The sequence below is a fragment of the Palaemon carinicauda genome, chromosome 8, assembly GCF_036898095.1.
Source record: "Palaemon carinicauda isolate YSFRI2023 chromosome 8, ASM3689809v2, whole genome shotgun sequence".
NCBI classification, from domain to species: Eukaryota; Metazoa; Arthropoda; class Malacostraca; order Decapoda; family Palaemonidae; genus Palaemon; species Palaemon carinicauda.
In genome coordinates, this window is record NC_090732.1 from 14723720 (window position 1) to 14739006 (window position 15287).

General features: G+C 39.7%; 1 protein-coding gene across 3 annotated transcripts in view; it reads left to right on the forward strand.

The window, feature by feature from the left end:
- The window catches only part of LOC137645670 (uncharacterized), a 180494-nt gene that overhangs the window by 33886 nt on the left and 131321 nt on the right, over window positions 1-15287 (forward strand). For all 3 annotated transcript variants that reach the window (XM_068378511.1, XM_068378510.1, XM_068378512.1), the window contains exon 4: window positions 6411-6595. In XM_068378511.1, the coding sequence (XP_068234612.1) occupies window positions 6411-6595 (185 nt within the window). The remainder of the gene's footprint in view (window positions 1-6410; window positions 6596-15287) is intronic.

Consider the following 15287-nt stretch of genomic DNA (forward strand, 5'->3'; position numbering starts at 1 on the left):
GCCTTCAGACTATCGAAAGACTCTCTTGAGCTCGAGGGTTTTCGAAGGAGGCAGCTAGAGTGATCGCGAGGGCTAGAAGATCCTCTACCATCAGGATCTATCAGTCGAAATGGGAGGTATTTAGAGACTGGTGCAAGTCCTCCTCTATTTCCTCTTCCAAGTGCCTCTGTAGCGCAGATTGCGGATTGTCTGCTTTATCTGAGAAACGGTCGCTCCCTCTCTGCATCCACCATTAAAGGCTACAGAAGCATGTTAGCTTCTGTTTTCAGGCATAGGGGTTTGGATCTTTCTAATAACAAAGATCTCCAAGACCTGCTTAAGTCTTTCGAGACTTCCAAGGAGCGTCATATTTCGACTCCTGCTTGGAACTTGGACATGTTCCTACGGTTCCTTATGTCAAACAGGTTTGAACCATTAAATTCAGCCTCCCTGAAGGATCTTACCCTCAAGACACTTTTTTTTGGTGTGCTTGGCTTCGGCTAAAAGGGTTAGTGAGATACATGCTTTTAGCAAGAACATCGGCTTCTCCACTAATAAAGCAGTATGCGCTCTTCAACTTGGTTTTTTGGCCAAGAATGGACTTCCGTCTCGTCCTTGGCCTAAATCATTTGTTATCCCCAGTCTTTCTGAGATTGTGGGGAATGAAGTTGAAAGAGTGCTGTGCCCCGTTAGAGCTCTTAAATTATATTTATCCAGAGCTAAACCGCTACGAGGTTGTTCAGAGGCTTTATGGTGCTCCGTTAAAAAGCCCTCTTTGCCCATGTCTAAGAATGCGTGGTCTTATTTTATTAGACTTTTGATTCGGGAGGCACACACTCATTTAAGTGAGAAGGATCGTAATTTACTTAAAGTCAAGGCTCATGAAGTCAGAGCGATAGCAACTTCAGTAGCGTTTAAGCAAAATAGATCCATTAAAAGTATTATGGACGCGACCTTTTGGAGAGGCAAGTCGGTATTCGCTTCATATTACTTGAAAGATGTCCAGACTCTTTATGAGGACTGCTACACACTGGGACCATTCGTAGCAGCGAGTGCAGTAGTGGGTGAAGGCTCTACCACTACATTCCCTTAATCCCAATATCCTTTTAATCTACTCTTGAAATTTTTAATCTTATTTTGGGTTGTACAGGAGACTAAGAAGTCTTTCGCAATCCTTTTGATTTGGCGGGTGGTCAAAATGTTGTTTCTTGAGAGCGCCCAGATTAAGGGTATTGATGAGGTCCTGTAATAGGGGTGTTCGCCCTGGATATAACAGCTCCTGGGAGTCTTTCAGCATCCTGAGAGGATGGCTGGGCTTCGTGAGGAAAGCAGACTAATGAGGCAAAGTAATCATCAGAGTCAGCTTGCTTACCAGGTACCTATACTTAAGTTGGTTTTTTATGAAATAATTGTCAAAAAACTCTTGAGCATATACGCCTTTATTGTATTAATACTGGTCTCTACCCACCACCATGGGTGTGAATCAGCTATTATATATTCACCGGCTAAGTTTAATATTTAAAAATATTTTGATTATAAAATAAATTTTTGAATATACTTACCCGGTGAATATATAAATTAAAGGCCCTCCCTTCCTCCCCGATAGAGACCCAGCGGACTGAGAAAAACTGGAGAAATTGACAAGTATATGCGGTATCTGGCCGATAGTCGGCGCTGGTGGTCACACCCGCAACCTTCACGGCGATCGCTCGCGAGTTTTTGGAATCTGTCGAGCCGTCGGAGACGTCAGCTATTATATATTCACCGGGTAAGTATATTCAAAAATTTATTTTATAATCAAAATATCATTATTCATCAGAAGAGCTCTATTTCATTCTATATTGAACTAAGTCTAAATGATAGAACCCTGAGCACTGTAATCCAGTAGGATTGTAAAATGTATGTATGCACCAGCTAAAATGAGCTTTTTTTCAATAAATCAGTATAGGATTGGAGCTTAGGAGAGTTTTATATATTTAGATGCATTTCAAGAATTATTAGTTTTGAGAAAATTACTGTACGTATACCACATAGAATTCTACATAATTTAAGATGCCAAATTTGGAGAAATAGGTGAGGATAAGGATGAAAAGTCAAAAGGACGTGGCAACTTCCCTGAAGTAAGGACATCCTGTTCTGTTTCTTTTACATATCTTGATAAATAATTTAACCACCTTTGCCTTACCACCCTTAATTGAAAATTAAGGGATTTTGACGAAGGAAAAATCTATTTCTGGGGAGAAACCTGTGACGCCCGGTGAAAAGGGTCCTTCTTTACACTTTTCTAATATAAATCTTCCAAATATACTAGAGAAAGATAAAAGCATGGAATGCAGAGGTTACAACCCTCGCGCGATCACTTTGTGGGTGTCGTGTATTTAACAAGGGCGTGTGAAAACCACTATTCACAGGCTGTCTTCCATTTAGATAATCCCTTCATCAAAGGGAAGGGCCGTGACAGGCCCTAGAGAATACAGTTGGGCTACCCCACCGACACCTACTACTCCCGCTCTCCAGATCATCCTTCTGCAAGAACATATGGCTTGGCAAGGAAAGGGTGGGTCCGTACAAAAATAACCGGGAAGGGTTTCACCGGGCGTCACAGGTCTCTCCCCAGAAATAGATGTTTCCTTCGTCAAAATCCCTTTTCTGGGTCGATCTGTGACGGCCGGTGAAAATGTACCAGAGAATGCCTTCCAAGCCCAATAAAGTAATAACATAATGCAGAGACAATCACCATGTACGACAATAATATAATATAATAATGTAAGAAACGTCCAATTACCAACTAGCCAAATGACATAGGGAGCGTAAGGCTAAATAACTAAGACGACAAGGAATCAACTGAGTGTCGAATTGCAAAAGGCATCAAACCTTACATGTCTAAGTATATCTAAACCTTAAAGGAACGGTAACTACAATAACAGTTAAACCATAGGAATTAAACATGGCAAATATCATAGGGCTAACGAACTACCCAGGAGAGTGGCGACGTGGTGTGAGTGGCGGGTAGGAGGGAGAAGAGAAGAGATGGAAGAAAGGAAGAAGCAGAGATTAATGGAGAGGGAAAAGGCTCCCCGCTGTCATCGTCAGGTATTTAAGGGCCTGTAAGATCTTTAGATAGTGGCGTTTGACAACCATAGGAGATTTCCAACCCGTATATTTGTTAAAAATCATCAAAGTCCCTGTTCTGGAAGTAATTGATGTAGGTATCTACTGTCTGTATATCATGAGCCTGGGGAAATGATTCCGGATTAGTATGTTTAAAGAAGTAGAGGATTTGTTGCCTGATACCGTGAATGGAAATAGTACCTCCTTGTTCCCCGATAACCAAGGGGCCAGACGAGCGGGTGGCAGTTCTAGCTAAAAAAGGCCTTGAGAGTAGTAACTGAACACAGAGAAAAGATCCTGGGGAAGAAGAATAATCTTCCGAGGGGAGCACCTATTTTGCGGATCCTCATTTCTTAGCTAGGAAAGCATTGTCTGGAGAAAGGAGTTCTTCGGCTGAAGGGAGGAAATCTATGTTTTCCGGGTTCGTGAGAGAGCTGCTAGTTCTGATATTCCATCACCTGAGGCCAAAGCCGTTAGAAATAAAGTCTTCCTAAGAAGAGTGATAAGAGCAGGATTCATTGTCCGTGTCCGGCGCAAGTTTTGAGGACACCGTTCATAGACCAGAGTCCTTTTGTGGCCGAACCGAAGGTCAAAGCCTAGCACATGTTTTTGGAATAGATGAGAAATAGGAATCAGCTAGGTTAATGTTAAACCCAACAAGGAAGATCTTCTTCAAAGCTGACTTGATGGTGGTTAAAGTGCTAACTGTTAGGCCTTTTCCAAATAAGAACCTCAAGAAAGAGATGTCTATATTCGGAGACATACGAGTATGGTCTGAACTCTTAGGGAATCTGCTAGTTGTTAACGGCCGAATCATATTGGCGAATTGTCGAGTCCCTTTTGTTTGATTCGATGAAGAGATCGATTTCCGGTTCAATGTTCACGTCTCTACGAGCTGCAAACTTCCTGTAGTCCACAAAGTCAGAGTTTAGGCTACCCTTGAGCAATCTGACACAGTGAGTTTGGATTACTTGAGTCAGTTTGTGGAACGGAATCCGGAAGGGACGGAGTTTCAACTCGAGGATGAGAGGAAACCAACTGTTCTTGGCCAGTGAGGTGGTACTAAAGCCACTGCCCCCCGGAAGGAGCGTAGTTTGTGTAAAAGTCTCATTAGAAGATTCACTGGGGGAAATAGGTAAACCTTCTTCTAATGGTTCCTGAGTATCCACCGGAATGAAATTATGTCTAGAGACCATTCTGACTCCAGTGGTTTCGTCCTGGCTAGTGAGTCTGCGCTCACCTTCTGGACTCTCGCAAGGTGAGTTACTGACAGGATCCAGTTCTTTTCTGTTGGCCAGGCGAAAATAGTGACCAGGATCCGATTCAGGTTGGGTGACTTGGATCCTCCCCTGTTGACGCAGTGTACTACGTCTGTGCTGTCTGACACTACTCTGATGTGGCTCGACCTCGGAGGAGAGAGTCTCTTCAGGGTCAAGAACACTGCCATGGCTTCGAGAACATTGATATGGGTCTGTTTCATGGCGGGTGACCAAGACCCCTGAAACATCTGATGTTCGGAGTAATCCCCCCATCCACTTAGAGGCGCGGCTGTATGGAATGTCTCTTGTGGAGGTGGGAATTATAGAGGAACCGATTTGGAGAGGTTCTTCGGTTCGGACCATGGGCGTAGTCTCATTTTCAAGACAGAGGGGATCTTCGAGACCTTGTCTCTTAAAGGTACTGTAGCTCTCTTTCTCCAAACTCGATTGATGTCTTTGAATTTTTGTTATTGAAGTGAATTGGAGAAGGCCGATGATACTTTCTAAGGTTCTTCTGGACATCTGTTTGTGTTTGAGAAAATTCTTGATCTTGGAAGCTATTCCTCTTACCTTTTTGGAAGGGAGAGACAACGTGTGCTTCGAAAGGTCCCACTGAATGTCTAACCATTCTAAGTGGCCTGATGGTTGCAGGCGAGACTTTTGGAGATTGACCCGAAATCACAGGTTGTCGAGAAATCGAAGTACTTCCTTCGTAGCTCTGTACCTTTGGGTTACCACCCTTAATTGAAAATTAATTAATATAGCCTGGCACCTTGATGAATTTTTCATAAATGTTTTATCAATTTTAAGATTACGTTTGAAAGTTAAAGACATATACTACAGCGGTAATTTCTTTCAAACTAAACTTGAACATTTTAGCTTTATTGTGTGTCATCATATGATAGGTTCTTTGAATAACTTCTGAGCCAATACATACTCATGGTTTTTAGACAGCATTTTTTTGTCTAAAGCTGAGCTGAATCATCCCTAGAATCCTTAGTCCTTTGGAAATAAGGGCATAAAGATCATCATTGGCTTGAGTATAACTTGAAAGAGATGGACTAGCAAAGTGTTGAAAAAAGTTTTGTTCTTCGTAACATGATCATCAGTGAAAGAAAACCCTTTAGACCTCCATCCTTATATATTTGTTACTTTCCCTTGCAGATGCGAATGAAAAAAGAATATATGTTCCACACAAGATCCGGAATAGAAGCTTGTTCCAAAGGGGCTAAAGAAAGCCTTGAAAGATTATTCTTTCAATGACTCTTATTAGCTGTTATTTCTTTAGTTAACGACAAAAATTTGAAACATAAGTTTTTTTTTATAAGTATACAAGTTATAGAGGTTGATCTGTTCCCTCCCCAAGGGTCAAGAATGAGGGGGAGGGGCTGGCAGTGATCCTTTCCCCCAAATAGGAAGGTTTGTTATACTCCTTCCATTTTCATCTAATATGAGTATTGGAGGGAGAGAAGGGAAGGGAAGGGGCTACAATTAAACCATACTGTATTTGGTTAGCAAGCTCTCTCCCACCAGTGACCTTTTAAACCACTGGTTTAACTACACTTTAGGTAAGGTATGACAATCCAGTTTTAAGCTTGCAGTAAAACACTAGTAAGAAAAGTTTACTGAAAGCCGTACCCTTCACAACTCTTACTAATGAAAGTTCTGCATTTCTCGGCGACAGTTTCAACCAAGAACTTGTCTTTTCCAGATATTTTAATTTCAAACATTGTGTAAATGCTGGGGAAAGTGAAAAGGGAATGAAACCTATCAATCAGACGACAAGTCCGGGAAAGGTTAGGTTAGAAGCCAATATTTTCCAACAGACACCAACATTAAAATTATTAGTAATAAGGGAATAATTTACACGTGACAACCTACAGTATACGAGTTAGGACATATTTTTTTATTTCAAAAGTTTTTAGTGTCTGGAATTTGCACAGACTTATGAGTAGTGTTATTGATTTTTAATTGCTTAAAATACTGGTACCTATATTTCATGTGAAACTATTTGATATAAATGTTTTTTTGGAATTATTTTATTTCATTCTTTTGGCACAGGGCAGTATTGATCCTACAATTTCAAGTGAATCAACATTATCTCCCAAGGAGGGGGCTGCAGTCACAAATGAAATTTCAAAAAATGTTGGATTCCACTGGATCAGGACACTGCAACAGCATACTCCAGAGAAACAGGCATGTGAACCTGCAGAGTTTGTGGACTCAACTAAAAAAAGAGAAAGGAAGTAAGTATTACAGTAATTATTTATTTTCTTATTTAAATTACTTTTCTCATGGCTAAAATTATTTTTGAGAATGACAATTTAGTCATTATAGTCATTTTAAGAAAAAGTTTTTTTTGGAGCCGATTGTTTTGTATGGTAACCCTCTTGGTCAATCCGACAACATGTGCCACAAATCTGTGAACCCTTTTCTTTGTGGCCAAAAAGGAGCTATATACAGTAGGGTCCCGAATTATGCGAGAATTTGGTCGATTAATGACCTCGTGGAAATGGAAAATCGCGAATTTCGAAACACACAACTAACAGAAATAATTCCATTGCGGCCATGGCAACCAGCAATTTGCCTATTCAAATGTGTTTACTACCCATTTCCAATACTTTCTTTGTAGTATACTGTATTTCTTTACAATATCAAATTGTTCTTGTAAATAAATAAAACATTTAATATACTTTAAAGTTCTAATAACTTGAAAAATGGTTAAAATTACAACCAGGATAGGTGTAAACACCATATATTTCCCGTTATAACACAACCCAAAATACAGACAAATTTTAATGTTTGTCATATCTATTGTATAATACAACTGGTGAATAGCAAAACCATCACTCTATAGACTAGCTTGTTGTATGATTGAAAATCCAGAATTATCAAAATAAAGGCGATTTTATATCATGCGTTTCCTAAACACGCTAAAAAGCACAATAGAAAACGACAACCAATGTTTTGTTTACGTTTATCTCTGATCACAACGAAGAAACAGACGCATTTATACATCTGTGTTTTTGAATTGACAGCAATTTTACCAAGTATAGATTATATGTTGAATTTGTTATTACCAATGTTCTAATTATTTTTTATTAGAACTTTCAAAAAAATGAAATGAATGCCATTTATGAAATGTTTTTCTTTATGATGCCGCCTGAAACGGAAACCTTTCATTTGTTTACGCTCCATCATCGATCATAATAAACAAACGAATGCATTAAACACACATGATCTAAGTCATAACTAATGATATTACAAACATTTAGTAAACATTATGTTATTACAAATATTTTAATTACCGTATCCATATAAATTCCTAAATTCGTAGCAAAGCTGGAAATTTTTTTTCCTTATGCGTTTAATCCACAATAGCAAACTGCCGCTAATGACAGAGTGATAACTTACGATAATTCTAAACTGTTACGAAAGATAATTGTCCTTTCCATATCCAAAATACTTTTCCTAACTTCAGTTATAAGTCAACTTGTACCCACCTCAATTATGGATCCATATGCAAAAAATGTAAAAGAAGAAAGTACTAGGCCTATTTTTAAAGTCACCGAACAATTAGGTTACCGCTATAACGTTCGATGTGTGTGAGAGAGAGAGAGAGAGAGAGAGAGAGAGAGAGAGAGAGAGAGAGAGAGAGAGAGAGAGAGAGAGAGGGGGGATGGTTTTAAAGTACTAAACAATAAATATGATAGGTTATAACACATTGGTGTTTATGTAATATTAACTGTATAGATGGTTTGAATAAGTTAAGAAATGGTGTAAACAATTCTTTGTTATTGTATTCGCGCGGAAGCTAGACATCAGCTGATGTGATCACAGCCAAAAGTAAAACAAAAATAAGTTAGCAATACTCGATTTTTAAAACACACCCGAAATTTAACAACATAAGTACATGTTTTATTATAGCGCAATTGACATTTAAAGAGTAAAAATTTTCTGGAATAGAATGGTGTTTCCTAAAAAATAGTGGTTTGCGGACGAAATCGGTTACCGTATTTTAAGCTATGATTGAAATGGATGTATACACGGTATAATTTTTTCATTTTGTATTTAATTGACACTTCAAGAAAACCGATTTTGGTTTCTTCATCTATTTGTAAGTATTGTATAACGAGAGAGAGAGAGAGAGAGAGAGAGAGAGAGAGAGAGAGAGAGAGAGAGAGAGAGAGAGAGAGAGAGATTATGACGCAGAAGGTTACAGACCTAGAACAGGGGAGGATGAAGGGGGGGGGGGGAGTGATGAGATAGGCTGGGTGGACTCGCAGGGGAGACGGTAGGAGACGGGGGAAGGGGGGATTTGGTTGCCAGTGGCTAAAAATAGATTCTGAAAGACGGTAAAGGGAAAAACGAATCCCATCGAATAAACAGAATAAGGAAAGGGAATAAGATCCAGAGCAATAATAGATATAATGGAATGAAAATGACTAGATGGTGTTAGTTGTGATAAGAATAATTTAGATATTTGAAATAAGAGTGTCTGAGGAGGTATAGAAGGAATTCGTGATAAATATAGAGGAATATCAAAGGATACAGTTAGTTTGCATTAAAGGGTTTGTTATCGTTTATCGGCAGTGAATAGCCTAAACTTCGGTAACGAGTCGTCAATATTTTGTCATATTTTAAACAGTATACATTTGATTTGCAAACATTGGTTTTGTAGAGTAGACGGTAAAATAAAATCTAGAGAGAGAGAGAGAGAGAGAGAGAGAGAGAGAGAGAGAGAGAGAGAGAGAGAGAGAGAGGGAGGGATTTCTGCCATCAAATCTCTCTCTCTCTCTCTCTCTCTCTCTCTCTCTAGATTTTATTTTACCGTCTACTCTACAAAACCAATGTTTGCAAATCAAATGTATACTGTTTAAAATATGACAAAATATTGACGACTCGTTACCGAAGTTTAGGCTATTCACTGCCGATAAACGAACCCAGTCTACTCGTGAAAACCTTGAACGCCCAGAGGGAAAAATAAGGCTTTTAAATATACTGTACTAAACAAAAATAATGCTTTAATATACCATCATTAACACTACCATTACAATTATCGTAAGGTTGGAGAAAGATAAAGATTGCCGAGAACGTAACCACATTTCTGTTTACATTTTGTCAGCTGGACTCGCACAGTTAACAGTTGATTTCATTGTTGATGTGGAATTTTATCCTTAAATAGGCTATTCATTATGAAATTATGTTAATGAAATGTAATGTTGATATTGTTTTGTAACATTTATTATAAATCACCGTATTTAGGGCTACCAATATACTTAAAAAGACAATAGATTTGATACATTTTGTAGTGCTTGACTCGCGAACTTTGAACAGCCTCGTAGATACAGGAAATTTAATTTTTTAAAACTATCGATCGCGTAATTGAGGAATCGCGTAATTAGAACACGTGTAATTCGGGACCCTACTGTACATCATTCCGCTGTTTGCAAAAATCTTGAACTTATTTCATACCTGGCAAACCATGAAAAGTGGGATTTTAAAAAGTAAAGAGACCATATTTCATGAGAGAAGTACTAAGATATATTGACTATAATCTCAGCACACAAGGGATAAGCAGAGGTTTGGAGGTATGTATGTTATCGAGAGGAGAGATATAAGGATTCAGGCCACCAACTCTGTTTTAAGCCCCTCAAATATTAGGTGTCTAAAAGATTGGCTAGAAATGTGGGTGACAGGTGTTATGTCTGTTGAAGGGAAAAGTAACTACAGAATTCAAGGCTCTGCGAAAAGAACTCAAGTTTGGTAGGTATCAAAGAGAACTCAGATCTAGTAGGTATGCGAAAAGAACTCAAATCTGGTAGGTATGCTAAAAAACTTAGATTTGGCAGGTATGTGAAAAGAACTCAGATAGGTAGGTATGCGAAAAGAATTCAGATCTGGTAGGTATGCGAAAAGAACTCAGATCTGGTATGTGAAAAGAACTCAGATCTGATAGGAATGCCAAAAAGCTCAGATCTGGCAGGTATTTGAAAAGAACTTGGGTAGGTATGCGAAAAGAATTCAGATCTGGTAGGTATGGAAAAAGAACTCAAATCTGATAGGTATCGTTTATTACTATACTAGACTAATAAGTGCATTAAAACCACTAGTAACCTCTTGAGGAGTTAGGTTAATGTTTTTGACAAGGTAGGTTATACCTGAAATATTACTCTGATCCAAGAATTAAATTAGTTTCTGAGCTACCACAAAAGGAGGTATTGGGATTAAATTCTTAATATAACAATAACTAACTATATAGCTTGCAGTAAAAGCAAAGCCTGGAGTGGAAGCAGTGTCATCATTTTCTCTATAATCAACGAGCATTGCTTTCTCTGGTTAAATAAAGCTGTTTAAAACCCTAGAATTAATTGCAAAGAGAAATATTTCAAAAATACTTCCAAGCTTATTACCCAAAATCAGCAATTAGTAAATTAGCATTTTTATTGTCAACAGCATCTGATGTTCCGAGGCAGTCACCCATTCAAGTACTTACCAGACTTGTGTTAGAAGTACCCCACTAAAGTAAACCTGTAATGAGCTAGTGGCTGAGTTTGTAAGCAAACAGAAATTCAGTGTCATCCAGAACATGATGTAATCACCCAGCTTTAGCTGATATATCACCAACAGGAAAAATATTTATAAAGATTCAGTTAAATGAAAATTTAGGGCATCTACCATATGAAACACCATCTCCCAAATTTAAGTGTGCTGAAGGGCATTTACTTTATTGAGAGAAATGATTTAAGGATCCAGCTTACCTACTGTGTCTTCTGCCTTGCAATCTAGAAGTCAAATAGAGCAACTAGGGATGCAGAAATGCAAGAGTTTAGCTACTGATGAATCTAAAAGTATTTAAAGAACTTGAGCCTCTATGAGAGGAACTTGACTCTTTAAGACACAGTGAACATGAATAATCCTTACTAAAGGAATACCATGTAATTATGACAACTAGTCTCAACTATGGAAATCAGGCTATTGAAGTCAACTGGGTAGGAGAGTTAGACTTGCCTCTCACAAGAAATGGCTTGCTGTCTTGTGAATAACAGAAAGTTAAATAATATCTGTAAACTCATCAATAACTTGACAGTTAAGGGAGCATTGGTGTTTCATATTGTTATCCACTCTGTTAAAGACACTACCGTAATTTTTCTGCTCATCTTTTATTATTATTATTATTATTATTATTATTATTATTATTATTATTATTATTTTTTAAATATTTAACTTAGCCGGTGAATATATAATAGCTGCAACTCTGCGGCTCGACAGAAAACACTCAAAAAACTCGCGAGCGATCGCTATGAAGGTTGCGGGTGTGCCCACCAGCGCCAACTGTCGACCAGATACCACTCTTGTATGTAAACAAAACCTTCAATTCTTCTCTGTCGACGTTGACGACAAGACGTATTCATACTCGCTGTAGAACCTGGAGTTTTCTTAACATATTTGGTGAAGTACTTCATTTTGGTTTGAGCTTTCGCAGTACAGGTGTTTTATCTTCAACTTAAATCTTGAACTCGTTTTTGGATAGATTTAATTTTTGATGACTTTGGATTGTTTTTTTGGACTTTCCTTGACTTTTAAATGGCCGACCCTTCCCTCAGTACGGAAGTGTGTTTAGGCTTTTAGCAATTATCTTATCACGTTATAAATTAATTATAGATTTTCCTCTATATATTTTATATCTCAACCGCCTTTATTAGGCCTCTTCGATTAGCTTTCCATTTATAATAAACATCAAAATAAATTTTAATGATTTGTTTATATGCGACCTTTCCTGAGAGTAGGCGGTCCTAACTTGGAAACCGAAGTTAAACAACGTTGAGCCCTTTCAATCGTAAATAGCTTTTAAAGAGCTAATTATTTAAAACTTATTAAATGAATATTTTTTAATAGATATTTTATGAAAGATTTTCTTTGAATAGTCTTCGTACTGTTTCAAAGATGAACTAACGTTTAGTTTATTTATGCTACGCAGTTTGCGCTCTATCGTTACGATAGAGAGAGAGAGTATCACGGTTTCACTTTGCAGAAAGAGTAAATCGATTCTGACGTTTTGTTCATTCTTCTTTCAAAGCTTAAATGTTTTAAATTCTATTTTAAAGGAACTTTTTAATTGAAAACCTTTCAGTTTTTCCTTTGGTCAAATAACCTGTTTTTTTGACGAAACGTAAGTGGGCTCTTCTCTTAGGTGCGAAATCAAGAGAGAGAGAGAGAGAGAGAGAGATAGAGACGGAGGGAGAGAGAGGAGAGAAAACGTTCCGATCTTTATCTCGTCCCAAGCGGGTAACGTTGTTCTCGAGTTACTCTCGTCCCTAGTCTCTGTACGGGGAGAAAGGATAAAACGTTTTTAGTTTTTTATTCTCGTCCCAAGGCAATGTACGGTGAGAGATTGAAAACGTAGTTTTGAATGAACTAGTGTTTAGTCTCTTCCCCAGCCACTGATTTTTTTTATCTTAAAATATGTTTACTGTTTTTTACTGGTATTAATGTGCTTACATTATACGACTGATTTCGCAATTACAACCTTTTGATGAGGGTAGAATTGCGTGCGTCAGGTAGAAATCAGTTTTATTCATACCTAATGTGAATTGTTAAAAAATTCGATTTCAGTGAAATAAGTGCAAAACAGAAAATCGTAGTGATAAAGTGATATTGCGCAAAGTGTTATCAGTGTTGCGACCGAGGGTTCGTCTGTTCGTGCCTGTCGTTCGCCTAGTCCGGGACCTCTTGCAAGCTCCCAAGCCCAGGGGAGAAGTAATGTCGTACGACTTATGGGTTCAAGAGGCCTTGATCAGCGAACAGACGTTCCCTCTATGGTATCGGGTGTATCTTACCAAGATCACCCCTACCATAAGGCGAGAGAGACGATTTTCTCCTCGTCATCCGAAGGCTTTTTGCATAAGAAACCGTGGAACAAGGTTTCGAGGCCCTTTAAGCGAAAGTCAGTCCTTTCAGGACAGGTCCAGCGTCCTGGTTTTAACCATTAGGACAGCTCTGACCCTATGCAGTCATCGGAAGACTGCTCGCCGCCTAACAAAAGCGTAACACAGACTCCGAGAGTCTTTTTGTAGGCAAGGTTTTGCGGTCACAGACGTTACCCTCGTCTCTTACCGCAACTATTCCCGTTGATCTTAAATGGGTTGTACGGCAAGACATGCAGAATAAGCTTGCCTCCCTTATGGAAGACTATTCTGCCGATAAGTCCGTTGAGCCTAGCCGTTTATCTCATCGAGATCCTGGCCTTCAGCCACCCTAACGTTCCTTTGTGCGTCCTGTTGACGTTGGCGTAGCCAAGTCACGTCAGTCAGGTTGTTTAGAACCACACGATGCGGTCTCGTGTGGATTTTCAGCCACATTTGGACGTTAGGCCACTTGCTGATGCTCCTGTTGACGTTCAGGACGTTCGCTAACAATCGGAGTTGACTTGTTTTGACGCTGAGCGTCAACCTCCGCATTCTAGAGTTGTTTTGACTGCTCAGTCTAGGCGGTCAAAGCAGTCTCGAGTGGACGCTGTGCGTCCTCACGCACCTGTTGTTGTTGACAGTTCACAGACTGTCAAGCAGTTACATGACGTTGCGTCCTGGTCTCACGCACCTGTTGTTGTTGACAGTTCACAGACTGTCAAACAGTTACATGACGTTGCGTCCTGGTCCGCTACTTATGCACCAGTGCGTGTGGACTCTGCTTGTAAAGCATTGCCACCACGGTAGGTCTCTCCCTTGCTTGAGACTCGGCTATTATCGGACAAGGTTCCTTCAGATGAGGAAGTTGCTGTTCCCCCTCCTACTGATATTCCCTTGAGGACTGTCAGACGGAGAGGAGCCTAAAGCTGCTTAGCCCTCTATGGACTTTAAATAAATCATGCTGATTTTTAAGGGTCTTTGTCCGGATCTTTTTGTAACTGCTGCTCCTCGTTCGCCTAAACGTCAGAGCTTACACTAGGCCTAGCTACTTCGAAGCCGTTGTTTTATAAGCTAGTGCTCTCTCGCTCTTCTAAGAGAGCTTTACGTTTGCTAGGCGACTGGTTTATCACCAGGAGGAGTTTGGGGGAGACAGCCTTTGCTTTCCCTTCTTTTAAACTGGCTTATAGAGCGAGAGTCTGATATGACACGAGAGAAGTTCTCGGCTTGGGAGTTCCTGCCTCTGCCCAGATAGACTTCTCAAACCTCATAGACTCTCCCTGGCGCCTGGCCATGAGACGCTCCAAGATTTTACAGGTCGACTTCACAGCTATTTTCGAGACTTTGAAGTTTTGCTGTACAATTATGTCATGCATAAACAAGGCTTTCAGGGATGGCTCCAATGATCTAACAGCCACGTTCTATGCAGGAACAAGTCCCTCAGGGATGGCTCCATGATTTGGCAGCCATGTTCACTGCAGGAGTACATAAGAGGCAAGTGCGCTCAATGTGTTCATTGTCAAGACAAACTTCACGATGAAGTCTACCAGGCTGTCCGGACAGCATTTATGGAAGGCGACTGGATGGTCTCTCTCGACCTTCAGGAGGCATACTTCCACATTCCTATACACCCGGATTCCCAACCGTTTCTGAGGTTTGTTTACAGGAATGTGGGGTACCAGTTTCGAGCCCTGTGCTTTGGCCTCAGTCCTGCGCCTCTCGTGTTTACGAGGCTCATGAGGAATGTGGCAAAATCCCTCCATCTATCGGAGATCCGAGCCTCCCTGTACTTGGACGACTGGCTTCTCAGAGCATCGTCCAGTCTTCACTGTCTGCAGGATCTACATTGGACGTTGAGTCTGGCCAGGGAGTTGGGACTTTTGGTCAACCTAAAAGTCCCAACTGATCCCATCCCAGATTATTCTATATTTGGGGATGGAGATTCGCAGTCAAGCCCTGCTCGAAGTCCAACTAATGCTGAAACGAAACGTTTATTCAGTCAGGAGTTGGAACAGTCTCGTAGGGACTCTCT